General features: G+C 45.2%; 1 protein-coding gene across 6 annotated transcripts in view; it reads left to right on the top strand.

The window, feature by feature from the left end:
* The window catches only part of FARS2 (phenylalanyl-tRNA synthetase 2, mitochondrial), a 460,578-nt gene that overhangs the window by 313,618 nt on the left and 129,321 nt on the right, over window positions 1–17,639 (top strand). For all 6 annotated transcript variants that reach the window (XM_016212998.2, XM_087820664.1, XM_087820665.1 and 3 more), the window contains one exon: window positions 4,247–4,398. In XM_016212998.2, coding sequence (XP_016068484.2) covers window positions 4,247–4,398 — 152 coding nt within the window. The remainder of the gene's footprint in view (window positions 1–4,246; window positions 4,399–17,639) is intronic.

The following is a 17,639-nucleotide window of genomic DNA, read 5'->3' as shown; positions in this document are numbered from 1 at the left end:
CTTTTATACTCTTCTTGAACACTTTTTTCCATCTTCCCCAGAGGTAATCATTGTTCTAGTCTGGTGTACAAAGCCTTCCCACATCTACTTTAATACAATTTACACACATATATTACTGTTATCTATTTTTAACTTCATATAAATATCATACTGCATATGTCTTAATAAAACTTATGTTTTTAAAAAACTCAACATTTTTTTAATTTTAGCTAGTAATATATGTATCTCCTTTTCAGTTACTCTGAATCTTATGTATTATGTTTATAACTATATATGAAAAAGTAATTATTATATGAAGTAGATACTAGTAATTTCTCCATTTTTCGGATAAAACTGAAAGCAGAAATTAAGCAGCTTGTCCAAGACGTATAGCTAGTAAGAAAGATTTAAATATAAGGTCACATATTTTGCCTATTTTATTCCAATTCATTTGGTTCATACCTTTTCTTTTTATTGTCTTGGTTAGGATTTAGAATGAGACAGAGCAAGGCTGAGAGTAGATATCCAGATCTTACTCTTGACTTTAATTGGAATGTTCCTAAAAAATATTTAACATTAAATATGTATGCTGTAGGTTTTTACTAAAATCTTGTTAGGTAAAGGATGTTGCCTCTTTATTTATAGTTTGCCAAAACAAGTTTTATAATAAATATTACATTTTTCAAATGCTTCCTGTCTATGAAAAATCACATGATTTTTTCTTTATACTGTATGTCAATCAGATTTTTTGTTTGTTTTAAATCTTTCCCATTATTTTGGAAAAACCTTACTTGGTCATTTTGTAATATGTTGATATCTATTGAATTGTGTTTGCTGAAGTTACATTTAGGATTTTTCATGTAGGTCGTAAGTTGAAATTGGTCTACAATTTTTTTAATGAATTATACTGTGCTTGTCCAACTTCAGCTTAAAGTTTCTATTCTAATAGCCTCATAAAATTTGTTGTGTTTCCCTCCTTTTTTGTTTTCATGAAACAATTTATGTACTAAAGCAACTACCTTCACCTTAAATATTTGACCAAGTGATAGATACTGTGAATCATCTGAGTCAAACATTTTTGTTGTAAGATTTGACTAATAATTCAGTTTGGTAGAGTCATTGGTTTCAATTTTCTACCTTGAGTGAAAATTACCCATTGAATCCAAGTTATTAAAGCAATTCATAGTATTCCTAATAGTTTATAATATTAACTGTATTAAATATTCCTACTTTGTCTTTAGTTTTGATCCCCTTTCATTTCTTCAAAAACAAACACACGAGAATTACAGAGAGGGTCTCAAAAGAAGTAACAAGTGGGTGGTTCTTTGATAAAACTATAATAATGTTGGGAAAAGAAAGTAGAGAACCGCAGGAAAAGAGGAAGACCAAGTATGAGATGGACGGACTCCATACAGGAGCCAGAGGCACGGGTCTGCAGGGCTGAGGGGGTCAGGACAGTGCAGTCACCACGCATAGGGTCACCAGCAGTCAGAGCTCACCCAACGGCGTGGGGCACACACAATAAAATAGACATGCCTCTGTCTGGATCAAGAAAAGAAGTGAGGAAACACAAATAATATTAAATGCTGTTTGAGGTCTGTGAAGGGATTTCAGCCTAAGACGGAACGTGAGAATCTGAAGTGGAGACTCGTGCATGGGCCCTCGGAACCTACTGCCTGAGAGGCTGATTGCCAGTAAGGGCCCGATTCTCAGCAGACCCAGACTTACCTTCTCCCAGTGAAAGCCATGAAGAATCGCTCCCTCCTCTCGAGGCAGGGAGCTCACTGCTTGCACGCTGGCCGGCTTCCCCTTCTTTGCACCCCTGGCCCATCAACACAGCCCTCCCCAGGCCTTCAGGGGCCTGCCCGTAGCTTGTTACAGTGGGTGTCGTGAATTGCAACCCTCTGCTATCCCAACAACTCAATTCCTGGTCATCTGGGCTTGCCTCGGTCTGCCTCTTTATTTAGGTTGACAGTTCCAGTTTTAAAGTTCCTGGTTCTATGACTGTGGAATATCAAGCCCCTACCGGGTCACTTCGCCTGTCCACCTGTAGCCTCTTTGTCCTTCCACATGGCCACTGTCTCCTCGTGTCAGCATGGCGGGGATGGAGGCAGCCTCCATGCCCTGTTTACTCCTCTGCCATCAGCTAGTCCAGTTGGAGAAGAAGGAAGAGCTGAACTGATTCATTGCGATGTCGCCAAGGCTCAAGCTCCGTGATTCGCTCTCACTCAGTCCCTACATTGTCTCAGGGACTATGCCGGATGATAGAGATTTGGAGATTAAAAAAAGACACACACCCTACCCTCAAGATTGTAACATGCTGGGAAGACACACATTCAATAGTAACTACACAAGCAGTTGCAGTGAGGAAAAGGACTACGAAAGAGAAGCACAGGGCCGGGCAGTCTGGGGGGATAGTGAGTGCTGTAGCTGAAGGGCAGAAGCAGGGCGGGAGGGCAGGGAGGGGCATATGGAGCAAGTGGCTTAGTGTGCCCAGGAAACCCAATAAGCAGGGCTGTCCTGAGCCTGGAGAACACGAAGAGGCAGAACCTTTTACTGGGGACTTTCCCTGAGAGCAGTGGGAAGCCGGCCACCGGCTGGTTTTTAGCACCACTTCTGGGTAAGCACCAGCAAGCCTACATTTCAGTGACCATAGATCTATAGTTATCTTCTTATTTTCAAAACAAAATCTTATTGTCCCTCTCAAAAAAGCAAGTCACAAGCAGAGTAGGTATCCCACATCTGACACATTTTAATTAGTATATTGATTCTTTTAAACTATTATTTAAATTTGTTATAATCTATTAGCTTGAACTAGGTTTGCAATACAACAGTCTGGTTTTTAAACCTGTATTTACTGTAATATATATATTTTTCATGTTTTGGGGGCCTATATTCTGGCTGACTCTGTTCTTATCATGCTGACTGTTGTCAGTGGATTGCAGATGCTCCCATTTCTGTCATCTTGTCTCACATCAGAGCTCAGCAATGTGCCACCTCAGTTTGATTAGCTGAAGAGTAGATTTCATGCTAATCTTGGCAATCCCAGCCTTTTATCTAATCTCTCTAAATTTCCATACTGATTAAGTGGCAAAGGGGTGTTGGCAAAGGGTGTGGTCAAAGGAAAAGCAGTTGTAAAACCCCCGAAGTCCTAGCATCTCCAGTTGCTACATTAACCCAGGGATTCTTTATCACAGCATCTGGACGTTAGCAGAGAAGACAGGATGTTTTTCAGGAGCTCTGTTATTTTGTCTGGAGCACCTGGATAGAGCTTAATTATGTTCATTTGAAATGTATGTTCTAAGCTGATGTATTTGTTAGACAACTTTATTGCTATTTCAAGTTGAATAAACATTTGAGTGTTTCGCTTTTCAGAGGTTTTGCCTAAAAAATTTTGTACCTTGTCTATTCAGTGATTTACCAAAGGGTTTATAGTGATATCAAGCTTGGTATGAATCAGTTTGTAAATGTGCCCTTCTAACAAATGTATAGCTTTAGCAGATATTCCCTTAGGACTTCATAGTTCTATAATGAAACATTTAACAAAACACTTTTTATAAAATATATATATGATAGCCACGTAAACAAGTGCAGTAACTTCTAAAAGTACTTAATTTTAAATGTCTATCCAATATAATGATGAACTAGTAACTCTAGTAAACTGGAAAAAAATGGGAAAAATTGAGGAAATGGCTACATTGTGTTTATCACATCCTTAGAGGCTTAATTTGAAAAAAAAAAACTCCCTAATGACTACCTATCCATTCATTTCATTATTTTAATAGAAGTACTAACAAATAATGACATTACTAATTGAAATATTGGTTTTGACAAGTCCTTACCTATTTCTCCCTTAAAATGGCTCCCTGAAAATACCACAGGAGGTTGATGAATCGCTTGGTAATTAAATTCAAACTTTTCTTCTCTGGTGTTCAAATGGAAAAAACTGAAATGTGATAAATTCATATTGCGTTGTACAGAGTTGAACATTGATAGTGATATAAATATTATAAATGGTGATGCACATGCATGTGATAAGAATCTTTAAGATTCATAATGGAATTTGCAATACAACAGTCTGGTTTTTAAACCTGTAATTTTGAATATTGACTTATCTTTTAAGTTCATTTTGTTCCTGAAAATTCAAATGCTGAAATAGTGTTTTATGAGCATTTTCTAATTAGCCAAGTGTAATTTTCCACGAAAAATTTAAACATTCTCATGCAGCGAACAAATCAGTCTGTCTTTTCTTCCCTTGTTTTGTCAGCCTCTTAGCAGATACCCTGCTGTGATAAATGACATTTCATTCTGGCTGCCCTCTGAGAATTACGCAGAAAATGATTTCTACGACTTAGTACGAACAATCGGAGGAGACCTGGTGGAGAAAGTTGACCTTATAGACAAGTTTGAACATCCAAAGTAAGTAAAACACTTTCTGATCTTACCCTTCGTTCTCGCTGTGTGACAAGTGGCATGCGGAAACGTAAAATAAGGTTTTGCTGAAACCCAATGGATATGAGACAAAATATCTTCTGAATTTATAGTGACTGTATAGCTTATCAGAAAAGCCTTTCATATCCATCCTTTCTGAAGATCTTTCTAAAATGCATTTTAATCTTTCCTGCCTTAGTAAAGAAAGTATGTGAAACAGAGTGTTTGAAGGATCTTGGAGTTTTTTAGGATTGCTTTTGGAAGTGATTCTGTAGCATGTCACATCCCAGGAACGGGGTGAGGCCGGGAGGGGATTGTGTGGAGAAAAGGTGTTTTGTCAGCCTCCTGGTGACTATTTATTAAGCCAAAGTCGGTATGAGGCCCTAGGATAACATTTAATAACCTACTCAGGACCTCCTTGAACAGTGCCCCGCTCTCCCTGACACCCCCCGCTGTCTGTCCTGGGGGATTGCTGGTATTCGTGGGAGGCCCCCTCGTCTGGCCTCCTGCCTGCCGCTCTGTTCCCTGCCCCCTCTGTGAGAGCCCCCTCGCCGTGTCTGCTCTGCTCCTTCCAGCTCCCTGGCACACGCTCTATTCCGTCTTCGCTTACTCTGCCCCCTCCCTGAGCTCTGCAAGCCCACGTTTCAGTTCCTGTTTCCTTGCTATCTTTTCCCTGAGTTATTTCTGCTTCGTGATTTTCCTCCATAGAGAAATTGCTACATTTGGTTTTTAAAAGTTATTGTAAAATACTTGGCTGGAAACGTCATAGGATTCATTGGCAGCATCTTTCTATGGCCCCTCTGTCACAGCCCTTATTCTTGGAACTACTTTTAGTTGCCCCGTCAGTGGTCTGCCTGTGACTACCTCTTGGTCGTTCATTTGAATGGATTAGATTTTCTGAACTGGCCACTTACACAGGGGTGAGGGGTGAGGGGTGAGGGGTGAGGGGTGAGGGGTGAAGGGTGAGGGTGGCTTGGCAGGGAGGGGCTGGTCATCATTCAGGCCGATTGTTTTCACAACCCAAGCGTCAGGCTATCTTTTCCTCCACCTCCAAGAAACCAACTCTCTTTAAATATGGCTCATCCAGCCCTTGAATCTTTGTAGGTCTGCCTCCCACCCCAAATCTACCCGTGTTACAAACAGAAGATTCGCCTTCGCTGACTCCGGTTTCAGTACTTACTGGTGTTATAGGCTTTGCCGAGTATAACCCTCAGTGGGGAGAAATGTCCCTTTGCTGGTGGTTGGGACTGTGTTCAGAGAGATGGCACCCTGTATGGTTCTTCTCTTGGCTACCTCCCATTCTACTTGATTTTGTCTGTTTAGCAGCCTTGAAATATATTTTGGAGCTTGCAGATGATAAGTCTCTTAACTTTACAGAAAATAGACTGAATGTACAGAGTAGCCTGCGTCCCTAACATGATAGCTACCCATTCGGCCCTGTACTTTCATGTGAGAAAGAGGTTTCCAAGAGCACATGACTTATCATTGTTTTCCATTCTTGTTTAATACACAGATAACCGTCTGGAATCAAGGGTTCAGAATCCATTCTTAATTTTTTATTCTCAAGCTCTTGCTTCCTGATATTGACTTCGATCCACCTCTGCCTCTTGTGTTACCACTGTTAAAAGTGACATGAGTAGCCTGTCCTTTCCTGGTTGGAGATGACCAGAGCCTAAAGGTCACTATGGGATGTTACTGCCCGGGATGTAGTGATGAGAGTAAATGGAAAGCGCATGTTAATAGGAGAGAATGCAGGGGGAGTGGGGGAGTATCGGGGTCCTGTGGATGCAGGGACAGACCAGGCAGACAGTCCATTAAAGACAAAATCACTGGACTGTGTAGGAGTACTGGATTAACTCAGGTCTGCACACAACCCATGGTAACTGGTGAAAGGAGAATTTGTCTATTTCCTTCTGGAGGAGACAGTATCTTTTTTTAAATATATATATATATTTTAAATATGCTTTTATTGATTTTTAGAGAGAGAGGAAGGGAGAGGGATAGAGGAAACATCAATGAGAGAAAAACATCATTGATTGGCTGCCTCCTACTTGCCCCCTACTGGGGATCGAGCCTGCAACCTGGGCATGTGCCCTGACCAGGAATCGAACCATGATCTCCAGTTCATGGGTCGACGCTCAACCACTGAGCGATGCCAGCCAGGGAAGAAGACAATACTTTTGATTGGAAATTTGAAAACAAACAACCGGCCAAAAAATACTTGTATCACTGATCATACTGTCTCTTAAAATAAACGTTAAGCAAACATTTAAGTTCTCTCATTTTGGAGCTATGCCAAATGATTACCCTGCCCAGAGAGCCTGCCTATCTTAATAAGGGGCTTGATGACTAGAGTGCGGTTCCTTTGGCAGAGATTGCTGATCACCTCTCAATATCCAACCCTATGTTTTAAAAATAACATAGTTTTGATTTTTTTTTTTTTTTAATCTAAGCAGTTTGTCAGCCAACGAAAAGTCTATACTCGGTGTATCTATGTGGACAAGTTCAGCCAGTGGTTTATAAGAAACGTTCAGTGGTATTTCCAGAGGTCTCCTTAAAAGTTGGGCTGAGGCTGTCCTTTTTCCTTCCTGCCACCTGGATTGGATATATTGGCTGGTACTTTGGCAACCAGTCTGGACAGCAGTGTGACCTTGGTAGTAGAAGCTGCGTGGAGTGCAGCCTAGGTCTCGAGACACTGGAGTATCAGTCAGCCTTGGACTTTATAGAGAGACAGTATCTTGTTTAAGCCACGTCTTCATTACTGGTAACCAAAGTAGGGACAAGCAAGCCTGGCTCTATAGCACTGAGGAAAAGAACACATTATTTGGTCATCGTGGCTCATTGTGGAACGATTCTTAGGAAGTATCTAGGGCAGGAGGTGACAAACTGCTGCTGTTAAAGAACAGATAATAAATCTTTTTTACTTTGTGGGCCATATGGTCTCTATCACATCTACTCCACTCTGCCCTTCTGAAAGCAGCCTTAGATATGACAAAATCAAATGATCATGGCCATGTTCCAATAAAGCTTTAATTATAAAAACTGGTGGTCAGAAGGATTTGGCCTGTAATTTGCTCACCCCCGATAAAGGGGAAGGAGACACATGTAATGTCTTAAAAGACCCTCCACTCACAGATTCTGAAATCCTCCTGAAGGGGGTCATTCTTCCTTGAGTACCCGGCACCCTCCCTGTCTCCCCCCACTTGGGTAGTGGCAAGTGAAGGTCACCTGACCTTGTACTCATCAGTGCATACCTTGACCTCAAGATTTATCTCATTTATTATCTAAACACATCAATAAACTATGACCAGATAATCCAAAAGAGCTCTGACCCTTTCTTTACCTAATATCCAAAACTGAGGAGTGCTGGCACTGAGTACAAGGCCACTCTCTGAAATAAACAAGTACTGTTGTTTGAACAAGATGTTTCAGAGACTTAACTGCTAAATTGAGCCTAATTTTATAACGTTAAACAAATGGGCAATATTTTTTCTTGATTACAAATAACAGTTTGTGCCCCAAAGGAAGACAGTTGTTCAGGTTAGAAGAGGCTGGCGTTTTGTTCCAGTTCATCATTCAGAATCTTCTCCCAAGTACATTCACCACTTATTCTCTAGGCCACTTACTGTGCAGAAGAGTGTTTGTAGTTCCAGATTTCATGTCACGAAAAGGAGAGCAAGGATTAATCAGCCCTGGGGAGGAGAGCTGGGGTCACTGTGATACCTTTGAAATATTGTCCTGTATGCACATACTATGTACTGAGGAGGCGCAGTTGCTCAAAATATTTCTTACGCTGGTGCAGGAGAAAGAGCAGAGAAGAGCAAAAGGAAACTAACCATTGTCTCAACTGCTGACACCTCCTTTGGGGAAGCGAGCCAGTGTCTTCTGAATTGTAGAGATGGACTATAAAGTAAACTGGACTTGAATAGGACAGATTTGGTTTGAGTTTCAGGCGGAACTCTTTGAAAGTTAAAATGGAATTTTAAAAGAAGTATTTGATCTGACCACAAAAAAGGGGTGGTAGTGCAGCAGGGGTGGGCTGGAGATGTCCCCAAAGCAGTTCTGCTCACAGCCTTGCACCTGGATCCTGGGGCTGCTGCTTACCGTGCCACATCCTGTTCAGACAGCGTGGACACGTTTCCTGGGTCCCCGCAGTTGTCAGGGCCTGGTGAGGCCAAGCTGCTAGAGGTGAGCATGCCGAACTGTGGCCGCCAGAGGAGTCTCCCCTCTCCCCAGCCCTACTTGGTCTTCATAGTTATAGTTTAGAAAGTTTCCCAGAAGTACAGGCAGACCTCGCTTTACAGTGCTTCACCTTATGTGCTTTGCCGATACTGCATTTTTATCAACGTGGAGGTAAGACCTCCACCAGCAAAAAGATTGCAATTCCTGAAGGCTCAGACAATGCTTATAATTTTTTAGCAGGGAAGTAGTTTTAATTGTGGCATGTACATTGGGTTTTTAGAAATAATGCTATTGCACCCTAGCCCGTTTGGCTCAGTGGTTAGAGCATCGGCCCTCGAACTGAAGGGTCCCGGGTTCGATTCCAGGCAAGGACACGCACCGCGGTTGCAGGCTCATCCCCAGCCCCGGTTGGGGCCTGAGCAGGAGGCAACCAATCGATGTCTCTCTCGCATCGATGTTTCTCTCCCTCTCCCCCTTCCACTTCCTCTGAAAAAACAATGGAAAAAATATCCTCTGGTGAGGATAAAAAGAAAGAAATAATGTTATCACACACTTAATAGACTACAGCACACTGTAAATATAACTTTAATAGGCATTGGGAAACCAAAAAATTTGTGTGACTCGCTTTGTTGCGATCTTCTCTTTATTGCAGTGGTCTGGAACCCACAATATCTTGGAGCTATGCCTGTGGGTATGCTAGGACATTTGTCTTCATCTTTAACAGAACTCTGAAGAGGGACTTCACCACGAGAGGCTTTCTCGGGGTGGCTGGCCCCTCTTCTGAGCGGGCATGAGCTGTGGACATTACCTGGTCATCAGTCTTCATGGTGTGGTGTGGGTGAGGCAGTTCAGGTGACTCCCCCTGTCTCCTTCCCGCCCTCCAATCTTTCCTTCTTTCTTTTTCTGGTGTGTTTAGGTGATTTTCTTTGTCAAATAGCGCCCAATAAAAGTGCAAACACATAAAACTTTGAAGATAAAAAAGGTGGAGATTTAGCTGTCACCTAACACTCTAGCACAACTCGTAACATTTTACATTTCCCCAGTCTTGACTTTTTCCATGCCTGTGCATCCAGTGGCATGTGACCCTGGACTGTTGAAGACGGTACGTGCTTTGTGTTATGCCGCTGTTGGTTCTGGGGCAGGGCTTTTCGTCCTCTGTTCTACTGATATTTGGGGGCCAGGTGATCCTTTGTTGTGGGCTGCCCTGTGCATTGTAGATGTTTAGTAGCGCCTCAGGCCTGAACTCACTAGATATCAGTAGCACACACTCAACCCCAGCCCCTGTGACAATCAGAAATGTCTCCAGACATTGTCAAATGTCCTATGACAGGCAGAGTTGCCCTGTTGATTATCATTTAGCAGAGAATATTTCATTTTCTTTTGAAAAAGGCTTCTTACAGTCATTCACTATTTTATGTTATGACCAGCTGGGAGAAGGGATAGAAGGATGGCACAAGGGGAGGTGTGTCAGTGGTGGTTCTTGTGCTTCCAAGGAACACACTTGATCCAACGGGAAAAGCTGGACAGACCTTCCAGGCTTCAGAAAGAGTGGTAACTAAGGCGGGGTCTGACTTCTGTCTCCATCACTCTTTCTTCTTCTTCTTTAATCCTCACCTGTGGACAGATATGTTTTTATTGATTTTTAAAGAGAAGAAAGGGAGGGAGAGAGAGAGAAACATCGATGTGCGAGAGAAACATCTATTGGTTGTTGCCTCCCTTACATGTCCCAACTAGGGATCGAACCCACAACCTTTGGTATATGGGATGACGCTCCAACCAACTGAGCCACCTGCCAGGGCGCCATCACTCTTTCTGTGGTATGTCTACCAATTTTTACTCCTCTGTTGCATTTTATTTTCTCACACCCACTCTCTCTTTCCTTGCCTTCCCACCGTATAGCTTCTGCTCTTTCAGATCATACAGAGTTCAGTGTGCCCTGCCCAGCTCCTGATTCTAAGTGACCTTCAGGTTCCAGCTCTCAGCACCACTGCAAGTCTCTTGCCCAATTCTAACTCTCAACAAAGTAAACCATTGGGCCTAACTCAACTTTTCTCGCTGGCAAGCTAGTGGACAGGCTCCACTCAAGTCAAATTCCTGCCCTTAGTCTAATTAACCTCATGGGTCAAGTGGACAGGCCTCTGACCTTAATTTACAAGTCAGTAATAGATATTTCTTTGTTTTTTTCCTTTAACCTGAACTCAGTAGATTTTCACTCAGGCATTACCATTTTTATATTTCCTTGAATTTTATGCAAAGAGACATGCCATAAATATATTTAGCAACTGATTCTTGAGTCCCTGTGTTATAAGAAATATTGGGCTAATTGGAACCACAAGGATTTTTGGGGCAAGATCCTAGTTTTTATGGAGCAAACAACACAGGAAAATGAACTAGCCTAAGGTGACAGTAAGGTTAGTTAAGCCTAATAAAAGGTCTGTACAGTTTCTTTCGCATAACTGATGCTCAGTAAGCTTTCATTGATTTAAAATAAGAGGCACGTGTCTAGGGCTATATAGATGCAGAGGAAAGAGACCATTGGCCGGGGGGGATTTTCCAAGGAGACAGGATGGCAAGCGCTCTATGTCTGTCTACCTTCTGATACCTTGTGAACAAGATGCACTTAATCTCGATTCTAATCAATGTGAGCACATTCTCTTTAGTAGAAAACTTGAGTTTCTGTAAAAAGAACTCTGGGTTTTTAGGTTCTTTTTTTTGCCAGAACAGATTCACTGTGGTGGCCACTTTGAGAGGAGGGGGTTTGTTTACGGATACACCTGAGTCAGAACTGGGGCGCTGTTCGGGAGCAAGGCGGATATAAGGCCAGAGACCTTCTACACCTGGGTCCTCTGGCTTTGTCCCTCTCCTGGCCCCTCCTGGGCGGTGTCCATATCACCCACCCCTTCCCCTGCTCAGACACATGTTACATTTCCACCTCTTTCCGCTTTGGCCAAAGCCTTTCCTGGCCAGTCCTGTCCATCAGTGATCCCAGTACAAGTTCTGGAAAGAACTAACCTAATTGGCTGACAGACATCATCCCTTTTGGGCAGAGCCCTTTGTACCCCGCCTCCTGGGGTTCTGGGCAGTCTGTGGGTGGACAACTGTTGGGTCAAGAACCCACTGTTGACCTAGTTAGGGACCATTAGTAAGGCAGCCCAGCCCACGATCTAGAACAAGAAGCCCCAGGCTGGGTATTGTCAACCAGGAGGATTCACTGGACAATTTTTCAGAATAAATACCCAAGTACCACGTTCCTCTTACCCCACCAGTCTCTCCGTGTATAGAACTCTGTGTAACTGCTAATTGGCGGCTCATTCATATCTTTACTCTGTGTTCACATCTGAACTTTTCTAGCCTGTTGACTTGGTGAGCCTCCTTAGGTGGAACTGTGTAGGCTGGTAGCTCGCGTCCGTCTTCCCGGTGTCCGCGCTGGGGAGGGGGGCTCCCTGCAGGACGCTCGGCGGATGGTAATTTGGTCCCTCTTCGTTCCCTTAGTGGAGCTTTTCTGAGGACTGGAGGTAGTTCATGGCCTGAGACGCAGAGGCAGTGTAGTACAGTGCAAAGAGCTCAGAATTCAGGGTCAGAAGCCATGGGTGGAGTCTTAAATGTCCATGTCCAATATGTATGACATCGGGACTTTCTGAGCCTCAGTTTCCTCATCTGCCACTGAGAGTATAATATCGTCCTGAAATGGTAGCTGCAAAAATTACATGCGCCTGTATATGTAAAATGCTGTGAAAACTGCACAGAGTTCTTTAAAAAGTGTTAGCTATTAGAGTAAAAAAACAGCAATTTTCACAATCAGCCTATCTTGTTTAGTAAAATAAAGAATAACCTTATGCAGCTAGGAGTCTGAGATTTGGCAGCCACATACGTATGACTGTGACATCCTGGCAGTAATGAGAGCAGAGTGAGACTTTATATAAAACTGTCCTCTGAAATGATGCACATTCTCCCTGCAGCAGAAGGAGTCGACTTATAATCAGAAAATAAAGAAATTCTTTGTAAATTGGCATAGATGCTGGTCAGCAGAGCTGTGTTGTCCCTGTGGCTGTTCTCTGGGTTGTGTGTTGGGAAAATGCCATGGACAGTGGCAGGTGGGATGACATGTCTGGTTTGCAGTCACTCCCTGGTCTTGTTCCTTTTGATAGAACCAAATAAGTGCAGTTATTTGAACTTAAAGATGGGTCAGCAATGAAAAGCCAACCACAGCTAATCTCGGGAGGCTTGTCAGAAGTCGCGTCCCCTTGAATCTGACAGCGCGCGGTCCGAGGAGATGGCGCGAGGCAGCCAGGCCTGCTGCAGCTCCCTCCTGGCTTCTTTCCCTTCCCTCATTTTTATCGCAGTGCTGGTGGCATGAGCGTAAGAACCTTTATTGTTGTGGTTCAGGCGGCGCAGAAGGCAATTCTAAGGAAACTATTTTTAGCCTGGATATTTGTTGCTCCCTACCTTCCCGCACTCTCCTCCTTCTCAGAGCCGCCTTTTAAAGCAGCCCAGGAAGGGTGCATTTCCTCGCTGCCACCGAGCAGCCCTGTTGGCCACCGGTGTTAGGCAAATTAAAACACAATTAGTTCTGCTCCCAGATACCCTGTTCCGCCTCGTGCCCCAGCCTGTCACCCTTTGCTGAAGGATTCTTTGGGATTACCGTCAGCGCTGAACTGGCAGGACCCCAGGAGTAGCATCCGGGCACAGAGCAGGAGGGAGCAGAGAGACTGCTGACAACAGCTAGGACAAGGAAAGGGGCCGGGCGCGGAGTGAGCTGCACCTGCAGTGAGCGATCCACTGCACTACAGCTGCCTTTGTGGAATTACCAGAGGAGCCCCTTTTTCCTCTCTAACTTCCAGTTGGCGGTTTTCAGGGGGTCTTTGGATACTGTCTTCCCTCGGCATCCCATGTACCTGTTTGTGGTGCGGAGATCGAATGCCCTCTTTCCAAGATGCAAGATAAGAGTAACTCACGTCTGTGTCTCACCCAAAGATGCAAGATAAGAGTAACTCACATCTGTGTCTCACCCCAACAGTGCTGATCACATCGAAGCAAGGGCAGCCTGCGAGGGGAAAATAAGTCAGAATTACTGGTATAAACGGGATGGGGAGGGGCAATCCCACCCCATCATTTTGGGAAACTGTAAGGCCCTAAATTGTTTTGGGTCTTTAAATGTGTAATCCCAGTCCATAGGTCACTTCTTTCAACTGACTACCACCCAAATTCAGCGGCCAGAGCCAGCAGTGGGAGCCTGCCCTCCCCCGCCCCCTCCCACCTCCACTGTCTGTTCCTGTCAGTCACCTCACTTTTCTCACCCACAGGTGCCACAGTTAATGATATACCTTAGTAACCAAAAGATGTACGAGTCCACTGAACAACCTCAGATTTGTACATAGGGTAACCAAGCAGTAATCTTAATTATGGATTTCGGAGTTGAATCTCTAAAGACGGGCCTGGGATTTGTAAGGAGGGCGTAGGGATCTGAGTCATTCTTCAAAAATTAAAATTCCTGCTGGGCCGGGCGTGGCTCAGCAGTTGAGCATCAACCTAGGATCCAGGAGACTGTAGTTTGATACCCCGTCAGGGCACATGCCCAGGTTGCAGGCTTGATCCCCAGTCGGGGGTGTGCAGGAGGCAGCCAGCCAATGACTCTCTCATCCTTGATGCTTCTATCTCTCTCCCTCTCCCTTCCTCTCTCTGAAATCAATAAAAATATATATATTTTAAATTAAAATTCCTGAACAGCAGAGATGGCCTTGGCGGACCTGGCTTCCCCTTGCTGGTCTCCTCCTGAGCAGGAAGCAAGCCCTTTTCTGCTGCCAATCCCTGTGGGCTCTGGCATCACAGAGGCCAGGGCACGCCTCGCCGTGCACAGGCCGGGGGGTAGCGCCCTGTGGAGCAGCCTCCGTGTCTCTCCAGCTAGTTATGTTCCTTAACTTCGTCATAACTCAGGCTCAAGCAGCAGCCAGGAGGGTGTACAAAAGAAGGCAGGGAGCAGGTTCAAAACGGGCTGAGAGGTCAACTCCAGGGGGAGGGACCCGTGGTTTGCACAGGTGGCCCAAACAGCACCCGCAGTCTAAGGTATCCTGTTAGGGACGTCTGGTAGAAGGCCAAGCAGTCAGTGAGCGCAGCCGAGGAGCGTGGTGGAGAGACAGGCGGTCACAGAGAAACCAGGCTTAGGGGCGGCATTCAGTCCTGAGGGAGTCACAGGTGGGCTTAGTTACAGGGGAGTGTGGACGCCGCTTTCCTTCTCTTGCAGCCGAACCCCGGGTAGGGCTGCCAGGAGGCTGGCCAGTGCTGGTGAGTGCTGGCCAGGCTCTTGATTGTCTCCTCTTTAGAGTTGGGAATGGGCATGAGTGTAAGACCTGGGGTGAGGAGGTGGGCAGATCATCATAAAACCCAGGAAACCAGCAGGTCTTTACAGGAGCTTCAAGTTGTTTGTTTGTCTTGTTTTGTTTTAATAGTGTGTAGGGTCGCTGGGATTTACTTATTCAAACGTCATTTGGAGTCAGGGAAGGTGTTATTGATGGGAATTTAATCGGGTGTCCAGTGAGGAAAAAACAAGGTAGAATGTTCCATAAGATTTATATGAAGAGAAGGACACCTCAGGACAATGTAGTGCAAGTAGGGGGACCCTGTGTTGATGGGGGCCACTTGTGGCAGTAAGAGGACTAGTCAGACACTTAGGAGATGAATTAGGGAGCTTGTATTCAGATATCCTGAGCATGCTCACGCAACCTCAGTCTCAAGAAAACCTGACTCATGTATTTCTGGAAGTCTCAAGGGTGTTTCATAGACGTTCACAAGCAGGCTTGCTTCCACTGGACGTGACAGTGCCCCTCTGTGGGTCCCAGGGTTTCTTGCTGGGCCTCGCTGGCCCTGTGCTGCCCCAGCCGGCACACCTTTGCTGAGACACTCCTGGTGTCCTAAGGGTTTTCAGGCTTGCGCAGAGCTATGCCTTCCCCCACAGGCGTCCTGCTTCTCTCCTGGGACTCCAGCAGCTGTGCTGTGAACCCCACCTTCCCGCCTGCCTTGTAGGGCCCTTCCCCCAGCCTGCTCCTCAGGCCTTTCCCCTCAGATAAGCACATGCAAAGAAAGGCTTGGGGACGTCAGTGTAGACCTGACTAAATCTCCGTTCAGGCTAAAAATCTTCTCCATGGGAGCACCATTTAGATCTGAGGACAAAAATTAATAAAGTGCCAGTTGCCTTATAACCTTTTGTGAACGTAACTACTTTGTGAGATGTCTTACGTGTATAATATTCTCCCAGGAGAAAGAAAACCTCACAAAAATGTTGAGATTCTCTGTTCGGCAGATAGGGCTATTTGTCTTAGCCTCCATTGCCTCCTGAAGGAAGGTGACAATAGAGAGATGAGGAGAGAGGAAACTTGTCGTGAAAATTAAGCAGGTGAGATATTGTGCAGGAGATGACAGCTGTGGTCTAGACATTTGCACAGGACTTGATCGCTTACCCCAGCACTGCTTACGTATGGGGACTTCTCCCGGCAGGCCATCTGTCTCAGTGTCCTTGGCGTACAGGTTGAAATTCCGCAGTAATGGTGTCCTAAGCATTTCTAGCGCGGTCTTCTGTTTTAGCAGTTACATTGTATTTATTCATTTTTCTACCATTGTTCTGTGCGTTACTGCCAAGCACCGGGCCCTGAACTTTCTGGAATATTTGGGATGTAGAGCATAGTAAGTACTCAGTACACATTTTTGATGAGTGAATTATAAAGGAAAAGAAAGTTGAGCAACAAGGTGTGTTATCTTTTCTCGGGATATAACTGGCATCCCTTCCTATGTGAGCCAAAAAGATACCCCAGTGGGGGCCATTTTCCAGTTGGGCTATCGGAACTCTTTGCAATCGATTATGGCGACTTCTTGCAGGACAGAAAAACAGTGGGTGGGGATTGTTCCTTAGGGACAGGAACTGAGTTGAAATCAGTAATTGGTTTCTGAGTAAACTGCTGGTTTAAAAATAATGTACTTTGGACCAAATGTTTGGGTAGAGAAAAGTACTTTTAAGAAGGTTGGCTACATTATTCCATGTAAAATATATAAAATATAAAATATATTTTAAAGCTGAGTTCCCAGAACCAGAAAACTGCGGAGTTGGCAATATGCAAATTATTCACGGTTACCTAGGAAACCCTTTTCTGATTGGAAGAGAGGAAATCACAGGATTCGCTAGAAATTCAAGGACTCGAATTATAATGTGTTTGAATGTTTGCCACAAGCCGAGGAGCTAGTAGAATTTTTGAAAGAAGGCAACATGAAAGGAAGAAAAAAGCTGTGTATGGGAAAGACAGAAACTCCGATCCCACGGGAGTTTCCGGGCCAGGGGCCGCCCTGTTTGGAGCAGTAGGAGCGGCGGGGCCCTGCCGGCTGCGGGCGCCTCCCGGGGCTTCTCCCGCAGGAGGGCCTCCTGGGGGCGCCTGCACGTGGGCGCGGCCTGTGCCCTGGGCGCGGGTCTGCCCGGGGGCGCCTGGCAAAGCCGGCCTCGTAAGGTCTTAGCTGCGTAGCGCCCGGGTGCAGAACGAAGCAGCTCACACGGTGCGGGACGGAGCGCTGAGCCGCGTCTGCCCGCGGCTCCCACAGTGGGAGACGGTGACCGGGAGAGGCCGAGACGGACGGACGGACAGTGCCAGCTGGACAGTGCCCACGTGGCCGCCGCCGCCACCCGCAGCTCGGTGGGCCCTCCGCCCTCGCTGCCGTGAGGGAGTGTAGTGCCCCCACGGGTTGATGTGGGTTTCCGTCACTTGAGACCAAACGAGTTTGAAGGCACCTGCAATGGCAAACCTTCGGCTCTGCCAGCGGGCAAGAAGGAGGGGCCGCAAGCTGAGTGCGCACCTGGGCGACCCCGGGGCGCAGAGACCAGGCTTGGCCCTCAGGCTCCAGTGTTCCTCCTCCGTGTAAACGTTAAGTGTTTTTCTCTTAGCTAAAGTAGCTAAAAATTAATGCTATCTCAAGTCACGATTCATTCATTCCATTGAATACGTATTGAATACTTACCGTGGGTGAGGTGATATTTATATCTGATATTTATGGCTGGGAGATATAAAAAT

The sequence above is a fragment of the Miniopterus natalensis genome, chromosome 9 (assembly GCF_054644295.1).
Source record: "Miniopterus natalensis isolate mMinNat1 chromosome 9, mMinNat1.hap1, whole genome shotgun sequence".
Lineage (NCBI taxonomy): Eukaryota > Metazoa > Chordata > Mammalia > Chiroptera > Miniopteridae > Miniopterus > Miniopterus natalensis.
Note: the sequence above shows the minus strand (reverse complement) of the source record. Positions and strands in the feature narration are given on the sequence as shown.